Genomic DNA, 23,119 nt, shown 5'->3' with positions numbered 1-23,119 from the left:
AGCCATATCAGCGCGTGACCCTTCTGACCCCAGTCCTTCTCTAGTCACAGTTCCAATCTAGGATGCACTTGCCATTCTCGGCAATCCAGACTCTTTTCATGAGTCCATACAGCTAGGCTATTTCTTAGAATGACTACCACACTCCTACCACGCCCCGTCCACTGTACCCCAGCATCATCGCGATTGCATATATTTGTATAGCCTCATACTACACTACAAACCCCATCGACGTCAATCCAAAATGAGCTTCGGATATGGAGCAGGAGACTTCCTCTCCGTCCTCCTCTTCGCAAACGAGATCCGAAGGCGTTTCGTCTACGCACCAACCCATTTCAAGAATACAGCCGAAGGGTATGTCCGAGCTAGCTACCCACCCTATTCCTTTGGGGAACAGAGCTAATATGCTTTTGTGATTTGTGACAGTATCAAGTCCCTATCCAACGTCCTGCGTGATATCGAAGACATCGACCCGGAAAATGCCCTGAGCAAGTCCCAGAGACAACAACTCGAGGATATATCACGGTCCTGCTGTGGGGTTCTTCAAGAGCTTCATCATCTGCTTGCAAGATACCATAATATTGAAATGGACACGGCAGATCCAAAGGCTACTCGCGGTCCACGCCATTTCTCGAGACGTGTGTGGCAGCGGTTGAAATGGGATCCAAAGGAGATAGAGGCCTTTGAGCAGCGTATTCGGGGGCAGGTGGCTATTTTTAATCTATTTATGAGTCGACTCAACATGTACGCTTTGTGGATGTGAACTTGTTGTCACATGCTGATATTCATGAAGACAGATTAACCTTGCGATATGTGAGACGACGACTCGCTCGAGGGATGATATTGCTGCGATTAAGCATTTCCACAGCGACGACGAGCTTGATAAGGTTCTTGAGTGGTTGAGCCCGGTTAATTATGCAGCGCAGCAGAATGACTTCCTTAACCAACAGCAGCCAGGGAGCGGCCAGTGGTTGCTTGGAGCAAGCCAGTTTCGGGGCTGGTTGGAGGGTAGCAATCAGACATTGTTTTGTCCAGGAATACCGGGCTCGGGGAAAACAATCATGGTATCTATAATTATTGACTACCTGGAACGAGCGTTCAAGCACGGTGAAAGTATCGGTATCGCATATGTTTACTGCAGTTTTCGGCAGCGGCCTTCGCAGACATTCCGAGATCTCCTTGCAAGCGTGGTAAGACAGCTCGTCCAGCGAAGCTTGGAGATTCCAAACTCTGTGAGGACAGCGTATGCCCAGTCACGGAATAAAAAGATACAACCAAGTGTCAGCGAGCTTCTACAGTTCCTGCAGGTCTTCTCGGCTCAACTCTCTCGGGTCTTCATTGTGGTGGATGCTCTTGATGAATGTGGAAGCACTGCTCGGGAATCTTTTATCGCAGCAATTTACGGTCTACAGAAAGAGCATAATGTCAACCTTCTGGCCACCTCCAGGTATATTCCAGACACAATTGCTGCGTTTGAAGCGTGCCCTACCCTAGAGATTCGCGCCACCATGGAAGACGTGTGGCGGTATCTACGCAGTCAACTCTCCAGACTCCCATCATTCGTCTCGCGGAACAAGGACCTTCAATGCGAGATAATCGCCGAGGTTTCCAAAGCAGTGGGTGGAATGTAAGTGGTTCCTATCACATATGTCGTGCAAACTAACCGCCGGAACCGGCAGGTTCTTGCTCGCCAAGTTGCATTTAGACTCCTTGGTTGGGAAGAGGTCTCAAAAGGCAGTTCAAATGGCCCTTAAAAGCCTACCTAGTGGATCTAATGCGTACGACTCTGCATATAGCACTGCCATGGAACGGATTGAGGGGCAGGTCTCTGACCAGAGAGATATGGCGAAGCAGGTATTGTCGTGGATCACTTGTGCCGGCCCTTTGACTACAAGAGAACTACAGCATGCCCTGGCTGTAGAGATCGGGGTGCCCTACCTCGATGACGCGAATATCTCGGACGTGGAAGACATAGTTTCAGTATGCGCAGGCCTTGTAATTGTCGATGAACAGAGCAATATTATTCGGTTGGTTCACTACACCGCGCAGGAATATTTTGAACGGACCTGGTCCTCATGGTTTCCGAGCGCGCAACATAATATTGCAGTTACTTGCATAACATACCTGTCGTACGATTTCTGCAAGGACTGCCCCTCGCATTCCATCCATGAAGCCGGCGTTCTCGACAAGTACCCCCTTTATCGCTACGCAGCTCAGAATTGGGGTCGCCATGGAGAGATTCAGCGTCAAGACCTAGGTATCATGCTGGACTTCTTAGGAAATAAACAAAAGGCAACTTGCGCCGCCCAGGTACTTCTAGAGGACAGCCCTTGGCCAATTCCAAAAGAGGTCGATGGTATACATCTTGCGTCGTACTTTGGGCTAGACAATACCGTACACGAGCTGGTTATGATAGGTTGGGATATAAACTTGCCTGACTCCTTGGGGAAGAGCCCTCTTTCTTGGGCAGCTTGCGAAGGACACGTTGGTCTGGTCCAGCTGCTTTTGGATCTGGGAGCTTCTCGAGACTCGATGGATACCAATTGGCACACACCGTTATCGTGGGCGGCAAAGACCGGACAGTGCGATGTTGTCGAGCTCCTTGTCAATCTCGGCGCTGATAAACAGTCCAGAGATAAATATGGGCAGTCCCCGCTATCGCTCGCTGCTAAATATGGACAGCGGACAGTGGTCGAATTCCTTCTCAAGGCCGGCGCAGATGTCGAGAGCAGAGATAACAACGGGCAAACCGCATTGTTATGGGCAGCTAATCAAGATCACCCGGATATCGTGAGGCTCCTATTGGAGAATGAGGATAAGATGGAAAACTATCCAGTGCTCTCATGGTCCACGGCAACAGTGAACGAGAAAGAAGCCGACACGCTCAAGTTCGAAGAGTGCGAAAAAGGCGATCCACTCACGTCCGGCCGAGATGGAGCTGGAAATGGCCGACTGGTTATATCACTGCCTGGAGAAAGCACGGACGACACCGTCTTCGATTGGACGGATCAAATAAAATGAGGGCCAAGCATCGCCTAGGTAACAATATTTATACCAAGGCTGGGGTGATAGTGATACACCATAGAATTTTGGTGCCTGAATTTGGCGTGGATACTTGATGTAGCTTCGAGCGGATATCGGAGACAGGGTCTGGATATAAATAGATCGAATCGGATAAGGAAGGGTTCGGTTAGGCTTGACGAAGCCCTCGTGGTCCTGAATTTCGAGCTGGTTTGCGCTGTTGGGAAGCTCTGTGGAGAGAAAACTGCGATGCGGTGGGTCAGTGAGGCAGTGCAGCCTCCAGTCCGTGTGCACCACTTGATCTTCCATAACAATACCATCACAGATTGGCCAACGCAGTAGCAATCAGGTAACAAGAACGTCTTCCCAATGACTCGTCCATTGCAAGAGACCTCGCAGTTTGGAGCCTGCAATAAACCCATACTATGTAGTGTCGAACCCACAAGGCGAGATGAAACCATCGCGAAAAAAAAAATAGTAGCCAAGTCGAGCTAAACAACTAGCCTGCTCCAGTTTTGGAGAAATCCGATCAACAATAAAAGAACCCTTAGCCCTCCAGGCACAGGAGTTCCCAGTCACTGTCCGCAATGCCGTCCTTGCGTTGTGCTGTATAGCCTCAATACCCATTCCCCCAGGCTCCTCATGACGCACCGACACAACAACTGATAGTACGCCGTAATGATTTTCCCAATGATACCCCAACTCGTGCTTTCTCTGGCCTTAACGGCCCTAGTCCGGCCGGTCGCAGCAAATGGCTCCTCATCCTGTACGTCATTCCCATACATACCTACCGACCTACCACAACCCAGCTAACAGCCCCAGGCACAAGCGTAACAATAACCTCCCAGGCCGACGCCGACTCCGCATTCGAAAACTGCGAAGACATCAAAGGCGGCGTCACAATCTCCTCCTCCGCAGCCGGAACCCTCAATCTCGAGAATCTTCAGAGTGTCAGCGAGGACCTGACAATTGAAGACACAGGCCTGGTCGGATTTTCGGCATCAGACCTGCAGAATGTCGGCGGCGCAATCAAGGTCACAGGCAACGATCAGCTGAATCGTCTGCAGCTCGATGATGCGCAGACGGTGGGAGGCGATCTAACAGTGCAGGATAATAAAGCACTCACGGGGCTGAGCATGGATAATCTCAAGACTGTGCGCGGGAAGATGGATTTGGATGGGGGGTTTAATACGTATGTTTTCTTTTCCCTGCCCACCCGCGCGTTGTATTTGTGGCTGATAACCAGGTAATAAAGTCTCTCCTTCGAGAACCTCGAGCGCGTCAACGGCGAATCCTCTATCGTCGCCACCGGCTCAGCAGGGTGTAGCGGCATCGACAGAGTGAATGCCGAGGGAGGCGACAACGACGGCGCGGTCTTCCAGGGCTCGTACTCTTGCGCGACCACCACGGCCTCACCGTCAGCGAGCGCGTCTCCCGGCGACGACTCGGACTCGGACTCGGACTCCGGCTCTGGCATTAGCGGCGGCGCAATTGCGGGAATTGTAATCGGCGTTGTTGTCGCGATCATCATCGCGCTTATCCTGGCGTGGCTTTGGCTTCGGCAGCGCAAGAAGAACCGCGCCGCTGCAGCCGGCGCAGGCATCGCCGCTATGAGAGATGCAGAGAAACAGCATCCTCCCAGCCAAGGCCAAACACCCAGCACGGGCGCGGCCAGCAGTAACGGCGCGCCCATCGCCGCAGCAGCGATAGGCCGATCCACTTCTGGTACTGAACGAGGCGTCACGACAGCAGGGACAATTCCCCGGCGGCCTGTGTCAACGGCCTTCTCTACAACAACAGCAGGACTCACATCCTCTACCTCGCCATCATCCACGGACCCGTCTTCTGGTCTCCCGTCGTCTCTAACGGCTGGTTCGGCAACGGCGTCCTCAATGCCTGTTCCTACGTCTTTGATTCCGGGGACGAATGGGCCTGGCAATCGCAATACGATTAGCGAGGGGGATGCGCTGTTCTTGAACGCGGGTCGGAATGTGCCGAGGCGTCGCCCGTCAGAGTCGGATGTGCCGATGCTGGATAGTGGGGACGTGCATGAGGTTCCTGCGGTTTCGGTGGCGGAGCAGGAGGGGATGAGGAATGGCGAGAGGGTTGTGGGTGATGGAGCGGTGTTTGAGCTTGATGGTGGGTTTGATGGGGCGAGACACCAGCGGGCGATTCATGCGGAGAATGGCAGTAACACTGCTGGGGCGTGATGTTTTATATGATGGCTATGGTGGAATGGCGATAAATTTGTATATCAAGATACCTATGAAATTATGACCACCCTGTTTATTCGTTTATCTATGGAAGACTACCAGACTCCAGCTCATAAAACCACCCGCCATATCAGGCATCCAAGTCATTCCCGCGTTCTCTCGTTCCGACAGACAACAGACACCATGTCATGCCAATGCAAGTAAGCCGTACGCTCCGAAAACCCATTATATTATACAAAGATGATGCCCCAAAAATGAAAAGACAAAGTAACCGTGAATTTTGCACTGTTTCAGCAAGCCAAAGAAAAAATGATATCCGTCAATCGTCTATTACGTAGGTCGAGTAAACATATTTTAAGATTGTAGTAAGGCCGGGGCGCGCACTGCCTGCAGCGTCTCGCCCGTGTCCGCCAGTGGTCCGCACCACCCGTAAACGTCACAGCGACATTGCTCGTATCGGGGACAGCTACAAGAAGAACACTAGTTAGCAAACCGGAATTGCAGCACAGCGCGCAAGGATCAAGAATCAAGGACAAGGACCAGCAACATACTAGATCTCTTCCATCCCAAAAATAATATGCCAGATCTTCTCATACACCCAGCCAACGCCGAAGCTATCGGTGCGTGTCGTTTCCGCCGCCCACTTCAGCATGCGCTCGTAGTCGGACCGTGGTCGCTGGAGGATGCGGTCGCGGCTGACGGCGAATTGTCCACAGCATACATTCCCGATATGCTCGGGGACTTTTGCATCTGCGACGTTGAAGATTATTTTGTAGACCTCCGGGAAGAACGCGCGGATGTCGTTCCCGTCGATGTCGATTTGTGTTGGGTTCCAGGGGTGGACGCTCGTTGGGCACCCCGGGTCATGCTTGCACCGGAGGTTAACGTAGCCCATCGCATCGACGGCATCAAGGCGGATATTGCGCAGAGTCGCAGGCATTTCAGAGCCAAAGAGATCGTTGTGCCATTGGTTGATGTTGGAGTGGATGAAGATCGAGTAGGGAGGGAGGTTGTCGTAGTGATCGACGACGTAGGACAGGTATGCGGTGGCCTCACGGCCTCGGGTTGTGCGGGGTTTTAAAAGACGAGGGTCGGGTATATCGTCGGTGCTATAGATAAATGGGACGGTTTCAGGTCCGCTGTCAAAACACGAGAAGAGTTAGTTTTGTTCTCCACTGGCCGGCTAAGTCGTGTTTTTGGCGGCAATGACGCACCGTTCTTTGCAGTAATCTAAAAGCCACTGGAGATCGTCAGATTTCGTCGCTGCTAATACCAACCCGACTTGACTCAAATCGCTATATGTCGCTGTGATGTCGGCAAGTTCGCGAATGGCCTGGTTACGGTTCGATTCTTCTTCCTCTATTGGAGCTAGTGTTAGTACTATCCACGCGTTCACTGTCAGGAAATGCGAAAAAAAAAAAAAAACGAACGCTTTTGTCGACGATGCGGCGATACAGGAAATGAACCGCCGCCATAGAGGAAGAGCGCGATGGTACTGAACAGCATGGCCAGCAACGTCAGCCCAGCCGTCCGGGGCGCTGGCCAACGGAAGAGACGCCGTTTAGGCATCAGGACGATCTCTCCAGAGCCGGTTGACGCAGACGCAATAAGGCGGCGCGGTAGAGGTTGCTGAGGGGCGCGGGAGACGTCAGAGGCGAGGAGCAAGGTAGTTAGAACAAGAATCGATACATGAATGAGAGCGAAAATGGCTGAAGACCTGGTTGTGGTGTGTGTCGCTAACCCTGTTGGGAGGCTGAAAGCATCGCAGGGCACACGTAAGCAGAGCCTTCCAAGATCCGGTTCTGTAGGGATGAACTGAACTATGGAAGGGCCAGGAAAGGGGGCCAGTTCCCCTTGGCGAGCCAATCAGGGTCTATCATGGCCCACAATCACGTCAATAGTGCTGTGTTTATTGGGCTGGCAGAGACAACACCATTCCGCACCTGGTATAGTCTCTGCTGCCATCTCAGTGTTTGTGTCTTAATTTAGAATAATTAATCTACGCCAGCCCTATTCATGAGCTTGTCTCACAGCCCACTCTGAAGCGATCGAGCAGTTAACTAATTAAGGCAGAATGTCTCTCATGCTCAGGATACTGGGCAGGAAAACAGAATGAACCTGACAGCTCATGTTGCTGCCTTGTGCTAAGGGCCAAGCCACATAAACACTAAGGTCAGCTCTCCTCCATACACTGTACACTGTATACATATAGTGGGGAAAGCCCCCAAATCAACAACCTTCTTGTCAGCACTAGCCAGTTTCACAGGCAATTTTTGTCCCAACACTCCGCTGTATAATGCCCAGTTAACCGCATCACACGTTAAGCTTCGATTAAGATGCCCAGGCCTCCAGGAACTAGCCGTTGATATTAGCTAGATAGAAGCCAATCATGTCTAAGGTAGCAATAAAGTTAGTTCTGCAAATCAATGTATTGCGACTAGAATGGAATACTTTATAAAGAGGAGTTGCATATACTGCTTGTGGGTAGATGTTTCGATCTGTGACTACAGAATTATCTCGAGCTTTACAGAAAAGGACTAGCGCTTGCAGGTGGTCAGGATCTCGATCGATCTTATCAGATACTCCGGCTAACCTGTTAAAGAATGCTAACACAAGACCCAGAAGACCAAGTGCATACTGCTTTATATGTCAAGTGATATAGCTTAGCCAAAGTTATTTAACTTGCTTCACAACTTCTCTTCTTCGTCAATATTGCAATTGGCAAACTGGCATTGCTTGTTTTGTAGTTCTTTAATTGCTTCGTCCGTGCTCGTAATGGATATCTAAACATGCAGCTCGGACCAGTATGTTCGCAGGCTAGCTACAGCGCTTACCAGTAGAGCATCTGTCGTGCGTTGGGAGGCTAGGCCAGATTAGGCCAAGGAATCACTTCCAGAATACAGCGGGACAGCCATTTTACCGAAGACCGGTTGGAAGCGAGGTAAGTCGATGCTTGGTGGGTTGACTGTATAGTATATGCCGTGTGGAGTGTGCCGTATGCGAGCGAGGATGCACGCGAACACGGACAGCAAATAAATAGAGCCGAGTTTCGGTGTTGGACCAGAATCTTCCCGGCCCGATTGAATACGCCTGGGGTCTAGAGGCGCTAGCATGGATGAACTGGCTGCTGAAAGCCGAATGCCGTAGTCACTGAGGCAGCTTTCGGCAATATTACAAAGAACGACGGTTATTTGAGGTTCTAGGAGGGTCTCGTCAAACCTGCCGGCAGGCTCTGGTTGCCTGTCGGAGGGCCGCCTGGAGTTACCCCGGCCAGCGTGGGGTTGTTCTGGAGAGGGCAATGGAAATCAACCGAAGCGCAGGAGCTCAAGCAGAAGGTCCAGCCGCAGAGGACCGCCGAAAGCGACAAATTTAACCGCGACCCAGCGGAGCCGGTCTTTCTCCGAGGCGAGAAACCGAAGGCCTGATTGGCTGACGGGCTGGCTGCAATTTATCCGTCCAACCGGGTGAATTTCCCCTTTGAGAGCCCGCTCTCTTCCCCACGGAGGAGTGTCAACCGACTGACATCATTCTGGCTGCGCTGTGAACTGTGCTGGACCCTGTGCGGCCATGGAGATGTCTGTGAGAGTGCATGCAGGAAGAATCTGTTGCCGTCCAACAGAACATTGGCTGGCATGAGGCAGGGTGCGAGTGCCATGGTGAGAGGTGCCCCACCGAGGGGTAACGGAACTGGAGGGATGGCGGGGATCAAGCCCAAGACCTGGATTGATGGATGGGTGGCATAATTGCGTTACTAAGAAGTTGGATGGTCGGGACATCAATACCACGATGCGCCTGTCGAACCCCACCGGAGCTGCGTCTGGGCGACCTTTTATTCCCCCTCCTCCCCCTCCCAAGGCCTGCTTCTTTTCTTTCTCCCACCAATTCTATCCTCGTCCATCCATACTCACCATGTCTCTCGGAAAGAAGGTTACTCTCAACACCGGTGCCCAGATCCCGTATGATACAGCTCTCTTTCTGAATTAATCGCGTCTACTAACTGTTTACAGCCAGCTGGGATTCGGTACCTGGCAGTCTGCCCCCGGCCAGGTCGGCGAGGCTGTTTACCAGGCCCTGAAGGCTGGCTACCGTCACCTGGATCTGGCCACCATCTACCAGAACCAGCGTGAGGTTGCTGAGGGTATCAAGCGCGCCTACAAGGATGTTCCCGGCCTCAAGCGTGAGGACCTCTTCATCGTAAGTTTAAACAGCCTGGTTAAACAGCACACTTCTGTATTAACAAATTCTAGACCTCCAAGCTCTGGAACTCCCAGCACGACCCCGCTGTTGTCGAGAAGGCCCTTGACGAGTGTCTTGCTGAGCTCGAGCTCGAATACCTCGACCTTTACCTCGTCCACTGGCCCGTCGCCTTCAAGACTGGAGACAACCTCTTCCCTCTGGAGGCCCAGAGCGATGCCGAAGGCGGCGATGTCCTCATTGTGGACGACATCTCCATTGTCGACACCTGGAAGGCCATGACCAAGCTCCCCAAGTCCAAGGCCCGCGCTGTCGGTGTCTCCAACCACACCATTGCCCACCTCGAGGCCATCATCAACGCCACCGGTGTTGTCCCAGCTGCCAACCAGCTCGAGCGTCACCCCGTCCTCCAGAGCAACGACATGGTTGAATACGCCGCCAAGAAGAACATCCACATCACTGCTTACTCTGTATGTCTCCGGATGTTTGTTGTCTGGTTTAAGCTAACAAATCTAGGCCTTCGGAAACAACATGTTCAACATCCCCCTTCTCGTCGCCCACCCCGACGTCAAGGCCGTCGCTGACGAGGCCTCCAAGCGCACCGGCAAGACCGTCACCCCCGCCCAGGTCATCCTCAACTGGTCCCAGGTCGGCGGCCACTCGGTCATCCCCAAGTCCGTCACTGCCTCGCGCATTGTCGAGAACTTCCAGGAGGTCGAGCTCACCCCCGAGGAGATTGCCAAGGTCTCCAAGCTCGGCGAGAACCGCCGCCGCTACAACACTCCTTTCGTGGCCAACAAGCCCCGCTGGAACATCAACATCTTCGGCGAGGAGGACGAGAAGCCTGCCGGCCACCAGGTTATTGTTTAAACAGATGTGCTGGTCACTACGATGTAAATAGGATAAAATGATAAAATGAATAATAGATGACCGCCTTTCCAGCCGTAGTTATTGTATGGTGTATAAAATATAATGTATGAGCGTATACTATATCTAGATAGTACAAATAATCTTCCCCTTGGTCTGATTACTCTCCATCAACTTATGCGCTGCAACCACATCCTCAAACTTGAACACCTTCTCAACAAAGACCTTGAACTCCCCACTCCGCAACTTCTCCAGCGCATTCTCAACCACCATATCCCTCAACTTCCTCTGATACCCCTCATCGCGACTCCTCAACGTACTCCCCTCAAACCTCACCCTCTTCCTCAGGAAATACGAAATATCCACCGGCCCCTCAACCTTAACACCCCCCAAAAACGCCAAATTCACAATCCGCCCATCCAGCGCCGCAGCCTTCAGGTTATCCTGGAAATACCCCGCCCCGATATAATCCACGATAACATCGACGCCACGCCCATTCGTAGCCTTACTCAATTCCTCCGCCCAGTCCTGCGTGCGGTAATTGAACCCCGCCGTCGCGCCCAGCTTGTCCACGCAAAAGGCGATTTTCTCGTCTGAGCCCGCGGTCACGTAGATTGCGGATGCACCGGCCGCCTTGGCGAGTTGGATCCCGGCGATGGAGACGGAGGAGGCGCCGGCGTGCCAGAGCACGCTGTTTCCGGGCTTGAAGGCACCCACCAGGTGTAGGGCTTGGGTTGCTGTTATCCATGTCTACACCAGTTAACACCTGACAAGTACAGTTGAGAATGGGTAGGTAAGGAGAAGAAGACATACCTCTGGAATCCCCGCAGCCTCCTCCCACGACAACTCCTTAGGCTTATGGATAAGCATCCCCGTCGCAACAGAGATATACTCCGCATAAGCCCCGCCATACGCAAGCCCAAAGACCTCATCGCCGACCTTGAAATCCTCGGTTGCGCCCCCGCCTAGCTCGGCGATTGTGCCGGAGAATTCCACGCCCAGGGTTGGCGGAGCTTGAGGCGGGACGGGGTATTTGCCTTCGCGCTGTAGCAGGTCCATGCGGTTTAGGCCGAAAGCGTTGATTTTGACGAGTGCCTGTGAGGGGCCTGGGGTGGGGGTGGGGATTTGGTCGATGAAGAGGGCGTCGGCATCGCCGGAGCCATTTTTGATGCCGATTGCGCGCATGGTTTGGGGGGCCATTTTGGTTGATTGGAGATTGATTAGAGAGGAAGAAGAAGTTTAGGGAAGAGAAGTTTAGTAGTTGAAGATGAGGGGTGAGGGGTTGTATGATGTCGTTGAGCGATAAGTGATTGATAAGCAGGTGGGTCGTTTCCACTACTGAATAATGTTCAATTCATTCAATTCATTCGATTCATAATTTGGATATTGGATATACGAGACAATTTGTTACAGGGTTGACCTCAATTATTTATCTGGACGATGTCGCCAAGAGGAGGGAACAGAGTTGCTGCACAGACCAGAAACGAGCAGCAGCAGGGCTGTAGAAACCGGACTAGCCTATGGAGCATTATTCACTGCTAGGGGTATTATTCACTGCTAGGAGTATTATTCTCCAGCCTAGACAATGTGCCCATCAATGGAGACTGCATAACCTCAGCCGTCCCCGGCCCGAGGTCTGCAACAAGCGGGGAGTCCAAGACACCCTTCATAACACTAAGTACGGTGTAGGCAGGAGATATGGAGCCCCACACTAGGGATGCAGAATCCTGTAAGCACTAAGCATAAGGTTACTGGGTGCCGGAATTAAAGCCCTATCCAGGCCCGTTCTGCACAAGAACAAACACGATCCAGCTATGACAACCGCTGTTTCACAGTTTCAGTTTCACAGTGGCGACGGGTTCATTTCGGACACTTTCAAACGGCGTGGATCCCTCCGTCCCAATGTGGATATCGCCGACGAGCTAAATAAGCCTGCTCGAGTCAGTCACTTATAAGGCCAGTCCACTGCCTCTCTCAATCTCCCGTCTACATCTACACATATCCAGACTGCAGTTGACAAAATGCCGTCCACACGCCAATGGATCCTCAACTCCAAGCCAACAGGCACCCCCACCATAACCGGGGACTCGCCCACCTTTAAACTCGCCACAGTCGACCTCCCCGCCCCAACGGCCTCGCAAGTCGTCCTCAAGTCGCTCATGTTCTCCAACGACCCAGCCCAGCGCACCTGGATCAACCCGAACGCCGACCCCGAGCGCCTCTACATGCCGCCCATCCCCGTCGGCGCGCCCATGTCCGCCTTCGCGCTGACCGAGGTCGTCGAGTCCGGTAACCCCAATGAACTGCCCGTGGGCAGCCTCGTCGTTACCGGCCAGGGCTGGACCGAGTACGCGGTGCACGAGATCAAGGGTCTGCAGGTTGTGCAGCCGATTCCGGGGCTGGACCGGGGCCATTTCCTGGGTGCGCTGGGCTTTACCGGACTGACTGCTTATTACGGGATTAAGGAGGTTGCGGCGGCGACGAGCGAGGACACGGTTGTTGTTTCGGGGGCTGCGGGTGCGACGGGCAGTATGGTTGTGCAGATTGCGAAGAAGATTCTTGGGTGTAAGCGGGTGAGTCTCTTCATCTATATTCTGATTGTTGGAAAGGGCTAACAGGTGCAGGTTATTGGCATTGCAGGCACCGATGAGAAGTGTCGCCATGTTGAGAAGATCGGTGCCGATGTCTGCGTGAACTATAAGAAGGACAGCTTCAAGCAGGATCTCATCAATGCGACGGAGGGCTTTGCTGATGTTTACTTTGGTATGTTATATCCAACCTAACAACTGCAGTGTCTGACTGACTTGATAGATAATGTCGGCGGCGACATCCTCGACTTGATGCTCACCCGCATGAAGCGCCACGGACGCATTGCTGTTTGGTACGCCCATCTAGATATCATAACTGCACTGTATACATACTAACTAACAACCAGCGGCACAATCTCAAACTACAACTCCGCCGAACCCACCGGGCCCAAGAACTTCTTTGTACGTACCTAACATACCCTGTTTAAATTAAGAAACTAACAACAAACAGGAAGTCGTGTCTATGCGCCTCAACATCCGCGGCCTGATTGTACTCGACTACATCCACAAGTTCGCCGACGTCATCAGCGAGCTCGCCGCCGCGTGGGCGCAAGGCAAGATCGTAATCGACGACTCGATGCAGACGATTATCGATTCAAAGTTCGAGGATGTGCCGAATGTGTGGCTGAAGCTGTTTGAGGGCGCCAACACCGGCAAGCTCTGCACGAATATTGTTGCGTAGAGCATATAGTGGGACATGACGAAGACAATATTATATCATTAAGACTTAGCAATTCTATCTATAAATCTATCCTGATAATGCGTAGCAATATAGAAATACGATCAAACACCCCTCTTCTTCTTCACATTAACCCACTCCATAGCAACAACCCCCAACACCGCAACAACAGACAAGCCAACCCCAACATAAAACGTCTCCGTCAGCGCCTTATTATACGCAACCAGCACAGCCCGATACGCACTCTCCCCCTTCTCAAGAACAACACTCTTGACCTCCGTCGCCCCGCTCTCAATCAACTTCCCAGCATCAACAACCCCCGGCGCATAAATCCCAATATTCTTGCTAAGCTGATTCCCAAAAACATTCTGCCCAACAGAGACAAAGACCGCCGCGCACAGATTCTCCATGAACATGACAATCGCAGTGCCAATAGCCACATCCTCAATGGGGAGCGCGCACTGCGGCGCCGCAAATGAAGTCTGCAGACCGAGTCCGACCCCGGCCCCGAATAGGAACTGGAATCCGATCCACTCGGGGCTTCCGGAGGAGACGGAGAGGGTGGTCAATAGACCCGACCCGATTGACATGAGGATCACGGTGAGGTAGGCGAAGGGGACGTAGTAGCCGATTATACTTGTGAGGAGGCCGCCGGAGAGGGAGAAGACGACGTAGGCGAGGACCATGGGGAGGTTCATGACGCCGGAGCGGATGGGGGAGGCGGATTTGATGGCTTGGAACCATATTGGGATCTAACGAAGATGTTAGGGAGGGAGAGGTTAAACTTGGGTTGGCTGGTTGAGACGTACGTAGTATAGCATCAAGAAGAAGCCGGCTGTGACGCCGGACCCGAAGAGGGCAGCACCCCAGACGTTGCGGTTCCCAAAGACACGGGGTGGGACGGTTGCGCGGTCTCCGCTGAAGTACTGGATGGCTGTGAATCCGATGAGCAGGAGGCCAGCGAGGACAAGTAGGGCTATGATGCGGCCGTTGTCCCATGGGTATTTCGTTCCGCCCCATTGAAGCGCGAGGAGGAGGCAGATGACACCTGGGAGAAGACACAGCGACCCCGGGACATCCATCTGCTTGATCTGGTTCAGGACGCCGGATTGGCGGCTGTTGCTGCCAGCAAACGACGGGATGAGGAAGACGATTATCGAGGCCGGGGCAACGCCGAGAGGGAGATTGATGTAGAAGCACCATCGCCATGTCAGCGAGGCGTTGTCGGTAAATGCACCGCCCATAAGTGGCCCTGCAATGGCAGCAAGACCGTACATGGCACCGAGAAGGCCGACAAGAGTTGGTCGTTTTGGCGCTGGGACAGAGTGCGCGATGAGCAGGAATGAGCCGTTGGTCACGCCGCCAGCCCCGACGCCTGCAATGGCACGGCCGATGATCAGTGCCATGGACGACGGAGCAACGGCGCAGATGAGAGAGCCGATTTCGAAGAGGAAGAGAGCAGCGAGGTAGACCCATTTGACGGTGTAGAAGGTGTACAGCTTCCCCCAGAACAGCTGGAAGGCACAGTTGGTGAGAAGGTATGCACTGGCGTACCAGCCCACATCTCCTAGGGCATGGAATCGATCGGTAATTTTTGGAATCGCGCTGGAGAGGATCGTGTTGTCGAGACCGACGAGGAACATGGAGAGGGTGAGGCCGAATAGGATGAAGGCGAGCTTGGCTTTGCCAGGGTATTGTGGTTCATCTTGCAGATCCGGCGTTGATTTTCTTTTCTCGAGAGCATCAGAGGTATTTTGTGCAGTATTGTCTGCCATGATTAAAAAAAATGATGAGTGTGATGCTGAAGAACTGATGGATGCAGTTTATCCTCAGTTTATACTCTTATACTCAGTACTCAGCCCTTGAGGACCGAACCGGAAGGTGGATCACGCCAAGACATGACTCATGGTCACTCATGTCCACTCATAGCCAATCATAATAAGTAACAAGGAACTGTCATTGACAATTCGCCAATTAGTTTAAGCTCATCTCGCTTCAAGGTTGTCTGCATACGGACAGAGACTGCACTGCCTATTCAGCGCAGGGAACCCCTGATTCGTCAAAACTGCTCATTATCCAGATCTACAATGGAAAATTTACAACCGATTCATACGAGGACTTATCATTCAAGGTTATTCCAAAAGCTCTGTCACTTCTAAAATGTGTAAAAGTAACTACACTCCCATAAACAGCTCCAGCATCTTATCATACTTCGGCGTCCCAAGCCCAGTAACCGGATCCCACCCAGGAGCAGCCGGAAAGCCATCCGACTTACACGCCGGATTACTCCCCACAGTAACATCCCGAAACACCTCGGGATGGGCATAAAGCAGCGGGTTGACAAACCCAACAGTCGGCTTCCCCGCCGCAAGTCTCTCCTCGTTAATCCGGGTAAGCATTGCCGCGAATATCGGCGCACTGGCGGAAGTTCCTCCACCTATAATCGGCCCTCCTCTCAAAAAGACAAGAATGTTCTCGCCGATAGCTGACACGTCGGGATAGGCGCGGCCAATGCGGTTGTAGATTCCCCCATTCTGCGCGAAACTGCTGTTATCCACGCCCTCGTAGTATGGGTAGCTCAGGTTCACACGGGCAAGATACTCCTCAACCACACAGCGCTGGTACCACGGCTGCGGGAAGACATTGCTGAAGCCGCCGCCCGAACCGAACGAAGCGCCGACTTCGTTGGGGTTATACGGGTCTCCGCCTGCGGGTAGGGTAGTTGCACCAACGGCGGTAACATAGGGACAGATGGCTGGGAAGTCGGGCTGGAAGACGGTACCATTTTCGCCGAGACACCAATCCGGATTGTCGACAGATACGCCTCTATCGCCGGACGCAATGATGACGGAAACACCCTGGAGACCGAGTTTCATCCACTCGTTGCATTGTCGCCGGATATATCTTATGGGGAGGGAGGATTCTGCGACGCCGAACGAGACGGAGATTACGTTTGTGGGGTTGTAGACGCCGCATTGCTTTTCGCCTTTGTAGCCGCCTGGGGCCGGGTTTGGGTATGGCGGGTCGAGATCCTCTTCGGATGCGTCGCAGTAGGAGCCGTCGATTGCGTCGAGGAAGTTGTTGAGGGTTCCCCTGAAGGTGTAGTTGTTCTGGTAGACGGGGTCGTCGGTTTGGAAGAGGATTGAATTCTGCGGCCAGATGAGGGGGTATGAGACTGAGAGGTCTAGGGTGGATTCTGGGCCTGCATTCTCTGGCGATGCTGGGGCTGTGGCACCGTTGATGAGGTTGTGGATTGGGTGGGTGTTGTTGGGGATGTTGCTGCTGAAGTTAGGGCTGCCCTGCATTAGGGGATGGAGATAAGATATACCCTGCAAGCTTGGAAAAGAACAGGTCCAAGTCGGACTGGGTATAAACGTCGCCCAAGCTCCCGAAGATCCCAAGCTCATTCCCCGGAACTGCAGTCGTGCCTTGAGTGATATTGTACATGACTGTTCGTCAGTCAATGCCATTTATATGAAGCAGTATACATACGCTGGATACAGGCCGGCGACACTACCACATCGCAATATGAAAGAACGTCTTCCAACAACTCCCCTAAGTCAACATCCGAACCAAGAATTGGCTGTGGGGAAATATCGACATCGTCCCGTTTCTGCCTGCGCTTATGCGATCCAGCGCTGACCTCCTGGATCTTGACACCGGGCGTGATATAGTCGATGTGCGACTTCAACGATAGAGGGATATGATACCTACCGCTTAGCACGAAACAAGAAAAGGAGAGGACAGACATACTCTCGACAGGCAATATGCGACCGACCAGAGTCATGCGAGTATAGATAGTATTCCGTCCGGAGTAGCCGCTCCATCTCCTGCACAGACGCATCGAATTGCAGCCATTGCTTGTTCACGGACTGTGTGACACGATCTCTATCTATACCCTCTGATTCCAACCAAGCACGCACGCGATCCACGCTCTCTCCAGCCGGCGCAAAGAGGTCATGGACTTGTTCCGGCGATAGATGTTTTCCGTAGGCCGGCGATCCGGGATCCGATCTATGCAAGGGTTAGCATGCAGTCAGGAGCAGTCGAGCTGGGCGAGATACATTTCCATTAACAAGTCGTGTCCCTTGTCTAGGTTCGACTGGGCCAGTCCAATCCGGACCGGGAGGACCTCCTGGCCTCCTAGTCTTGCGACCTTGCTCCATGCTTCAGGAAGAATGTCGCGGCGCTCATGGACGATGTGATCGCTGCAAGACACAACGCCCAATGCAGCGAGCGTTATCGCTAGAAAAAGCAATAGTCGCATTGCAGATGATCTTTAAAGCAAGGAGAATTCGTAAGCGAGAGTTTGAAGCCGATTGGCAACCAATATTAAAAGCCCATGAAAAGAAATATGAATAAGTAAAGATATCGTAACAGGAACAGCAGCAAAAACAGTGGTGAGTTGGCGTGTTGGTGAACAATAGGCAGACAATGGGAATGGCTTCATATTGTTTCCACTCCAAAACCCAGTCTCAAGTCTCAAGACCAACACAGGCACGACCGAGATTAAATGGGATTCAATATATCACCGGTTACCCCTCCAACATCAAACTGAAAATAGAATATCCCCTTGCAGCCAGCACGGTGAATATTGGTACCGCTATTGCAGCCATTGGCTGGAGTGAGACTGTTCACGCCCAGGTTGCACAGGTAGCAAACTCACTGTTTCTGTTGATTCCCACTCAATGGCGGAACAAAGAAGTATCGTCTTGCTAAGATTGTTACTCTGGGTTGCCTTGGCTTTGAAAGTAGGGCTGTATCAGGCTCGCCAAGTTAAGTGGATAGAGCAGCTTCCAGTTAGTATATATCTCATAGCAAATTCCCTTCATTGATAATAATCTGAATAGTAATTATCCTATAACCTTATTCCCAGCATCACTTCGCCCGAGTAGCTTCAGAAAATACAACACCCTAATTCACAGTAATCGAAGCCGATCCACTACTCTGATACCCCTCCGTCGCCACAATCTGATAATTATGCGTCCCCAAACTCATCCCCAGCTGAGACCACGCCTGGAAGTGATTCGCCGTATTGACACTCCCCGAAGTCCGCTTCGACTGGCGAACCGACCAGAACTGCTGAAACGTCGCCGTCCCTTCAATCGAGGGCGCATTGTATCGAGTCGCGGTGTAGATATCGTACGTGCCCCCATCAGAGCTCACCGTTCCACGGTGCGTGCCCCCACTGCCGGGGTTATACGTGCCGTACGATTCAACGATGTAATACTCAATCAGCGGGTTCTGGGTCCAGCCGTATACGGCGAGGTAGCCATTACCGCTGGGGTTGAAGCTTCCGCTATAGCTTATGGTTCTGGGACTGTTAGCATTGTTTTAGAATTCAGGTATAGGGTGTGTGTACCGTGTACTCCCAGGGTTCCATCCCTTTCCGCCGACGAAGTTTCCCACGTTGGACCACTGCACGGTGTACGATCCGCCGGCACCATTGGTGTAGGTCACATCGCCGCCGCCGTCGGTCCAGAAGGAGTAATAGTAGCCGTTGTGATAGCCGGTGGAGCTAGGGGTGGAGCGCTCGATTAGGCTTGACTCTGACAAGGAGAGGTCTTTGGTAGGGGCGGCGAAGGCGCCGATTGCAGCGGTGCAAGCGAAGAGAAGAGTGGATAGAGAGACCATGGTTGTTCTTTCGATGTTGATTGTCTTTTCGGTGCTGGTTGATAGTTTGGTAGAGGGAGCGCTGCTTTATAGACCTTTATAGGCAGGCAGGCAGGCTGAATTGATTGTATGAGGCATATTAGGCTGTTCAGACTCATATTCCGTGGCGCATCAGGAGGACACCGTGATGGCGTTCACGAGCTGTGGCTGCAACCATATCCAGCGGACATGTTTCCGTTGCAGAACGAGGACAAAATAATGACCAGAATTGCATTTCTACAGAGACAACCACTTGTTCCTGATCCGAATGGGAATTTTGCTGCTTGGCTGGCAAAGCCACTTCTTCAGAGCGCATGCCAATATATTTGTATAGCCTAAAGACCTGCAGAACGCGACTCATGTTCGCGGGGTCCAGTCGTCCCTTGGGCTGAGATTGCGGGGCGTTGGTCTAGACCTGTCGCTGAGGGCTCGAGCCTTATTCTTAATATCCGGAATGTAACCTTTATGTGTTTTGTAGGATAAAGCACAATGACAGGAGAGATGTCAGTATATTTTAAAATTTAGTATCCGGACGTGCTGCTACCGGATTGTGGTTGATAAAGCGATATTAGCAACTATACGTTTATAGGGCTAAACAAAGGGACATTGTTAGGGCTGGATGGAGTACAACGCAGGAGGATACCAGAATATTCAACTAGTCTCATTTACTTGTATTTATTTTAGCATTAACTGTTTCGGTCTAGACAACTTACATCATCGAGTCAGCCAGTCATTGAAGCCAACCATGGTTGCTCTGAGTTTAGCCCAAAGCTGACCGACATGCACGTTACGAGATGATGCTTAATCATGACTAACAGCCATGTTACACGAGGCTTCTGACATGAAATACAGCTTCCTACACCAGAATCATTCTGTAAATCTCCACTAAACATACAAAATGCGCTGGATGCTCCCTAATGCCAGCTTCTGGCGCTCAGGTCGGACCGACCTGCCCACCCCAAGCCATGTCATCCCTTTTGCCGGTCGTATAGGCGCCAACCAGGAGTTTGCTGTCGATAAAGACACTTGTACCCAGCGAGAACTCTTGCAGAAGTTTCCCGATGCAGCACCCTGGATTCCGGTGCGAGATGCCTTGTCTCTGAGAACTATTCTCCAGCCGGAGCTGTGGAAGGCTGCTGTGACTGAAGGCATAGGAACATGTCTGCTGGTGTACCTGACCTGCTTCGTAGCCGTTGGTCTAGGGGAACTTGTCAAGTGCGCTTCCCACCTACTCCTAGTCAGCCCAGCTAACAAGTATACATATAGTACATTTGCATCTGGCCCGCTCGTCCCCAGTCTACTCGGGGCCCTCACGGCTCTGGTATCTCTTCCGCTGTTTATATTCGCCGTTGGCCCTGTATCAGGAGCACATCTCAACCCAACAATCACCATCGCGACCTTCTTCAGCCGCCTCGCCACTCTTCCAAGGTCTATTCTCTACGTCACCTTCCAAATCTTTGGCGGTGCTATTGCAGGCTGGCTTCTGCGGGCTAGTTTCGATACAAGATCAGTGCGTCTCTACCTATATACAGAACATACACAAGACAAACAACTAATCATACAGTTCATCGTTCCCGGCTGCTACTTCGACACCAACCTCGTCTCCGTACGCAGCGCATTCACAATCGAATTCACCACCGACTTCGCCCTCATCTTCCTCTCGTTCGGCGTCGGTCTCGAGCCCCGCCAGCGATCCGTCTTCGGTCCAGCTCTAGGTCCCATCCTCGTCGGGTTTGTGCTGGCCACGTGCACCTTCTTCACGGGCATCAGTCGGCCGGGATTTACTGGGTTTTGTACGACCAATAAGAACTGTACCATTGAAGTATATTGGCTGACGACCCCCAAGCAGGAAATCCGGCTAGGTGCTTTGGTGCGATGGTTGGGTCGCATTTCTACTTCTACCACTGGATTTATTGGATTGGGCCCTTGACGGCGGCGATGGCGCATGCTGTGCTGTATTTGCTTGTTCCGCCTTATTCCAGGGAGTTGACGGGGGATCGGTCGGAGTCGGTTGCCTAAGACGATGGTAGTAAAGTAATGTTATTTTATACCTATCTGTTAGTGAAGTCCGCAAAATATATTATCGCCTATTTTTGTCCTTGAGTGGTGGTCAAGCCCTAATCTACGGGTCATGGAAATGTATAACTTAACGTTAAAATATAACATGGCCAGAAATAGTCATTCCGATCCACTTAAAGACCTGACTTGATTCGTAGGTTACTTCGATAGCTGATTGAATTGGTAAGCCGTATATTATAGGGTGCGTCATTTGACATTTTATCAGGCGAAGACTGCAATGCCTTCCGCGCATTAGATACTCTGACATAGTGGATCCTCGCAAGAGAGCGACGGGTAAGAAAAATACAAACACCAGACGGGCAATGGGCATACAAGAAACGAACAGGTGGGGGAATTTAACACAGAGAAGAAAAGACCGAGAGAAGAAAAGCTCCAGGCGCATCCCAATGCTGGCATAAGGTGAGAAGGGAAAAGAAAAATAATGTAGGATCACTGCGACCCGGGACGTGATATAGGTCCAACCCAAATCAAGGGATTGTTCGGTCATCAACATCGTTCGTCCAATTCACGGACGCAAGCATAAACCCGCTCGGGTTAGACATTCTTATACAGCAACAGAGGTTCGCCGACGTTTTCGATCTCTGGGATTGTACATTTCAGGTCGAAAGCCTTGGCGAGGACGATTTTGAATATCTGCGGGAGTTAGAACCGTGACATGTATAATTAAGGTGCAACCATACCTTTTGCACATTGATACTGTGACTGGTACTGCTGAAGATCAAACTGGCCTTCATCGCCTTCGCAAATCGTTTGGCCTGGAGGGTTAGCAGGAGTCGACTGACAGGAATACGATACGTACCTGGATTGAAATCTCTTCCTGGTCCTCCCGGGGGAAATTGACAAAATGATCGTACTTGGTGCCCACCAAGAAGGGAATCGCAGTCTTGTTGAACCCACGGCCTTGTCGGTACCACTCCTTGATCGAATTCAGGGTGCTCTTGCGAGTGAGGTCGAACATGAACAGAATGGCGACGGCATCGTTACACACTAGGGGAAGCATGTTGACAAACTCGCGCTGGCCACCCAAATCCCAGATCGAAAATGTAATCTCCGTATTCCGGATCGAAATTGTTTTCTCCATAAAGTTGACGCCTGCACAATTAGCAAGGGCACCAATCAGATAACCGCAGATGTGACCTACCCAGTGTTTGTATATAATCTTCGTCCCAGCTGCCCTCGACGTATTTCACCATCAAGCTGGTTTTTCCGATCTGTGCATCTCCGACCATGCCAACCTTGATCACCACGCTGTTTTTCGTTGACTGGGACGGCTGCTTCTGGTTCTGGGTGACTGATAATCCGGAGCTCGCTCTCGACGACGTCGGGGCTTGCGGCTGGGGGTCCTGGGTCGGAGTGTGATATTCGTAATGGGCGCGAGAGTCGCTGCTGTAGCCGTTGTGATAGCTCGCCGGAGGGAGGGTGGATTCTTCGCGGGCTGCAATGGGAACGATCGTAGGCACTTCAGGCTCCGAGTGAGAGAGCGGTTGTGGGGTGTGATCCATCTGATCTGACTGATCATGCTGCACTTCCTGCACTTGCTGCACCTGGTGCTCAGGGTATTCTGGGTGGGATTCTTGGATCTGTTGCTGGTGCTCCTGTTGTGGCTCGGGGACGGGCGCAGGCGCTTCTGCGACCGGGGGCTGGACGGGTTGGGTGGGGTCCATGGCGGGACGAACGAGAGGATATCAGAGCGCAGCTCGTGAAGGCGATAGGGAGAGACTAGAGATGAAACAAAGTGTAGCAGGAGGGACTGGAGTTGGACGAGCAGGAGGGGAGAGCCTGAGGTCAACAGAGCAACACAGAGACTCAACTCAGCACAGCCGCAGCTC

General features: G+C 52.2%; 12 protein-coding genes across 12 annotated transcripts; 5 read left to right on the top strand and 7 right to left on the bottom strand.

Moving 5' to 3' along the window:
- Positions 1 to 241: 241 nt before the first annotated feature.
- Positions 242 to 3,018, top strand: ASPVEDRAFT_25555 (uncharacterized protein; the record flags this gene model as incomplete). The annotated part of the gene is made up of 4 exons (XM_040809792.1): positions 242 to 351; positions 424 to 741; positions 791 to 1,624; positions 1,677 to 3,018. The coding sequence occupies 4 exons, from the start codon at positions 242 to 244 to the stop codon at positions 3,016 to 3,018; spliced, it is 2,604 nt and encodes an 867-aa protein (XP_040664460.1).
- Positions 3,019 to 3,696: 678 nt separating this feature from the next.
- ASPVEDRAFT_80334 (putative GPI-anchored cell wall protein Pst1) lies at positions 3,697 to 5,228 on the top strand (the record flags this gene model as incomplete). Its single annotated transcript, XM_040816848.1, has 3 exons — positions 3,697 to 3,784; positions 3,841 to 4,210; positions 4,274 to 5,228. The coding sequence occupies 3 exons, from the start codon at positions 3,697 to 3,699 to the stop codon at positions 5,226 to 5,228; spliced, it is 1,413 nt and encodes a 470-aa protein (XP_040664459.1).
- A 19-nt stretch (positions 5,229 to 5,247) lies between these two features.
- ASPVEDRAFT_38197 (DUF3431 domain-containing protein) lies at positions 5,248 to 6,958 on the bottom strand. Its single transcript, XM_040811648.1, has 4 exons — positions 6,662 to 6,958; positions 6,446 to 6,590; positions 5,783 to 6,370; positions 5,248 to 5,697 (listed from the first exon to the last, which is right to left on the bottom strand). The coding sequence occupies exons 1-4, from the start codon at positions 6,798 to 6,800 to the stop codon at positions 5,586 to 5,588; spliced, it is 984 nt and encodes a 327-aa protein (XP_040664458.1). The 5' UTR covers positions 6,801 to 6,958; the 3' UTR covers positions 5,248 to 5,585.
- A 2,182-nt stretch (positions 6,959 to 9,140) lies between these two features.
- akr1 (putative aldehyde reductase (AKR1)) lies at positions 9,141 to 10,295 on the top strand (the record flags this gene model as incomplete). The annotated part of the gene is made up of 4 exons (XM_040806195.1): positions 9,141 to 9,187; positions 9,239 to 9,425; positions 9,479 to 9,895; positions 9,942 to 10,295. The coding sequence occupies 4 exons, from the start codon at positions 9,141 to 9,143 to the stop codon at positions 10,293 to 10,295; spliced, it is 1,005 nt and encodes a 334-aa protein (XP_040664457.1).
- Positions 10,296 to 10,418: 123 nt separating this feature from the next.
- ASPVEDRAFT_125367 (NAD(P)H-quinone oxidoreductase) lies at positions 10,419 to 11,477 on the bottom strand (the record flags this gene model as incomplete). Its single annotated transcript, XM_040806268.1, has 2 exons — positions 10,419 to 11,042; positions 11,106 to 11,477. The coding sequence occupies 2 exons, from the start codon at positions 11,475 to 11,477 to the stop codon at positions 10,419 to 10,421; spliced, it is 996 nt and encodes a 331-aa protein (XP_040664456.1).
- Positions 11,478 to 12,160: 683 nt separating this feature from the next.
- ASPVEDRAFT_479663 (MDR family NADP-dependent oxidoreductase) lies at positions 12,161 to 13,613 on the top strand. The gene is made up of 5 exons (XM_040813906.1): positions 12,161 to 12,865; positions 12,917 to 13,055; positions 13,104 to 13,173; positions 13,228 to 13,282; positions 13,332 to 13,613. The coding sequence occupies exons 1-5, from the start codon at positions 12,314 to 12,316 to the stop codon at positions 13,560 to 13,562; spliced, it is 1,047 nt and encodes a 348-aa protein (XP_040664455.1). The 5' UTR covers positions 12,161 to 12,313; the 3' UTR covers positions 13,563 to 13,613.
- Positions 13,614 to 13,663: 50 nt separating this feature from the next.
- ASPVEDRAFT_80329 (MDR family MFS transporter) lies at positions 13,664 to 15,334 on the bottom strand (the record flags this gene model as incomplete). Its single annotated transcript, XM_040816847.1, has 2 exons — positions 13,664 to 14,311; positions 14,369 to 15,334. 2 exons carry the CDS (start codon positions 15,332 to 15,334, stop codon positions 13,664 to 13,666), a joined length of 1,614 nt encoding a protein of 537 aa, XP_040664454.1.
- A 399-nt stretch (positions 15,335 to 15,733) lies between these two features.
- On the bottom strand, positions 15,734 to 17,826 carry ASPVEDRAFT_124889 (S53 family peptidase; the record flags this gene model as incomplete). Its single annotated transcript, XM_040806225.1, has 5 exons — positions 15,734 to 16,838; positions 16,888 to 17,008; positions 17,052 to 17,269; positions 17,313 to 17,573; positions 17,624 to 17,826. 5 exons carry the CDS (start codon positions 17,824 to 17,826, stop codon positions 15,734 to 15,736), a joined length of 1,908 nt encoding a protein of 635 aa, XP_040664453.1.
- A 647-nt stretch (positions 17,827 to 18,473) lies between these two features.
- On the bottom strand, positions 18,474 to 19,193 carry ASPVEDRAFT_123150 (glycoside hydrolase family 11 protein; the record flags this gene model as incomplete). Its single annotated transcript, XM_040806054.1, has 2 exons — positions 18,474 to 18,873; positions 18,922 to 19,193. 2 exons carry the CDS (start codon positions 19,191 to 19,193, stop codon positions 18,474 to 18,476), a joined length of 672 nt encoding a protein of 223 aa, XP_040664452.1.
- A 512-nt stretch (positions 19,194 to 19,705) lies between these two features.
- ASPVEDRAFT_38191 (uncharacterized protein) lies at positions 19,706 to 21,407 on the top strand. The gene is made up of 4 exons (XM_040811647.1): positions 19,706 to 20,426; positions 20,478 to 20,721; positions 20,776 to 21,004; positions 21,058 to 21,407. Exons 1-4 carry the CDS (start codon positions 20,110 to 20,112, stop codon positions 21,228 to 21,230), a joined length of 963 nt encoding a protein of 320 aa, XP_040664451.1. The 5' UTR covers positions 19,706 to 20,109; the 3' UTR covers positions 21,231 to 21,407.
- On the bottom strand, positions 21,172 to 21,918 carry ASPVEDRAFT_479451 (uncharacterized protein). The gene has a single exon (XM_040813901.1). It carries the CDS (start codon positions 21,781 to 21,783, stop codon positions 21,364 to 21,366), a length of 420 nt encoding a protein of 139 aa, XP_040664450.1. The 5' UTR covers positions 21,784 to 21,918; the 3' UTR covers positions 21,172 to 21,363.
- Positions 21,825 to 22,792, bottom strand: ASPVEDRAFT_25545 (Spg1/Tem1 GTP-binding protein; the record flags this gene model as incomplete). Its single annotated transcript, XM_040809791.1, has 4 exons — positions 21,825 to 21,923; positions 21,971 to 22,045; positions 22,090 to 22,382; positions 22,432 to 22,792. 4 exons carry the CDS (start codon positions 22,790 to 22,792, stop codon positions 21,825 to 21,827), a joined length of 828 nt encoding a protein of 275 aa, XP_040664449.1.
- Between the last annotated feature and the right edge of the window lie 327 nt (positions 22,793 to 23,119).

Source organism: Aspergillus versicolor (assembly GCF_001890125.1).
Source record: "Aspergillus versicolor CBS 583.65 unplaced genomic scaffold ASPVEscaffold_2, whole genome shotgun sequence".
Taxonomy (NCBI): domain Eukaryota; kingdom Fungi; phylum Ascomycota; class Eurotiomycetes; order Eurotiales; family Aspergillaceae; genus Aspergillus; species Aspergillus versicolor.
Note: the sequence above shows the minus strand (reverse complement) of the source record. Positions and strands in the feature narration are given on the sequence as shown.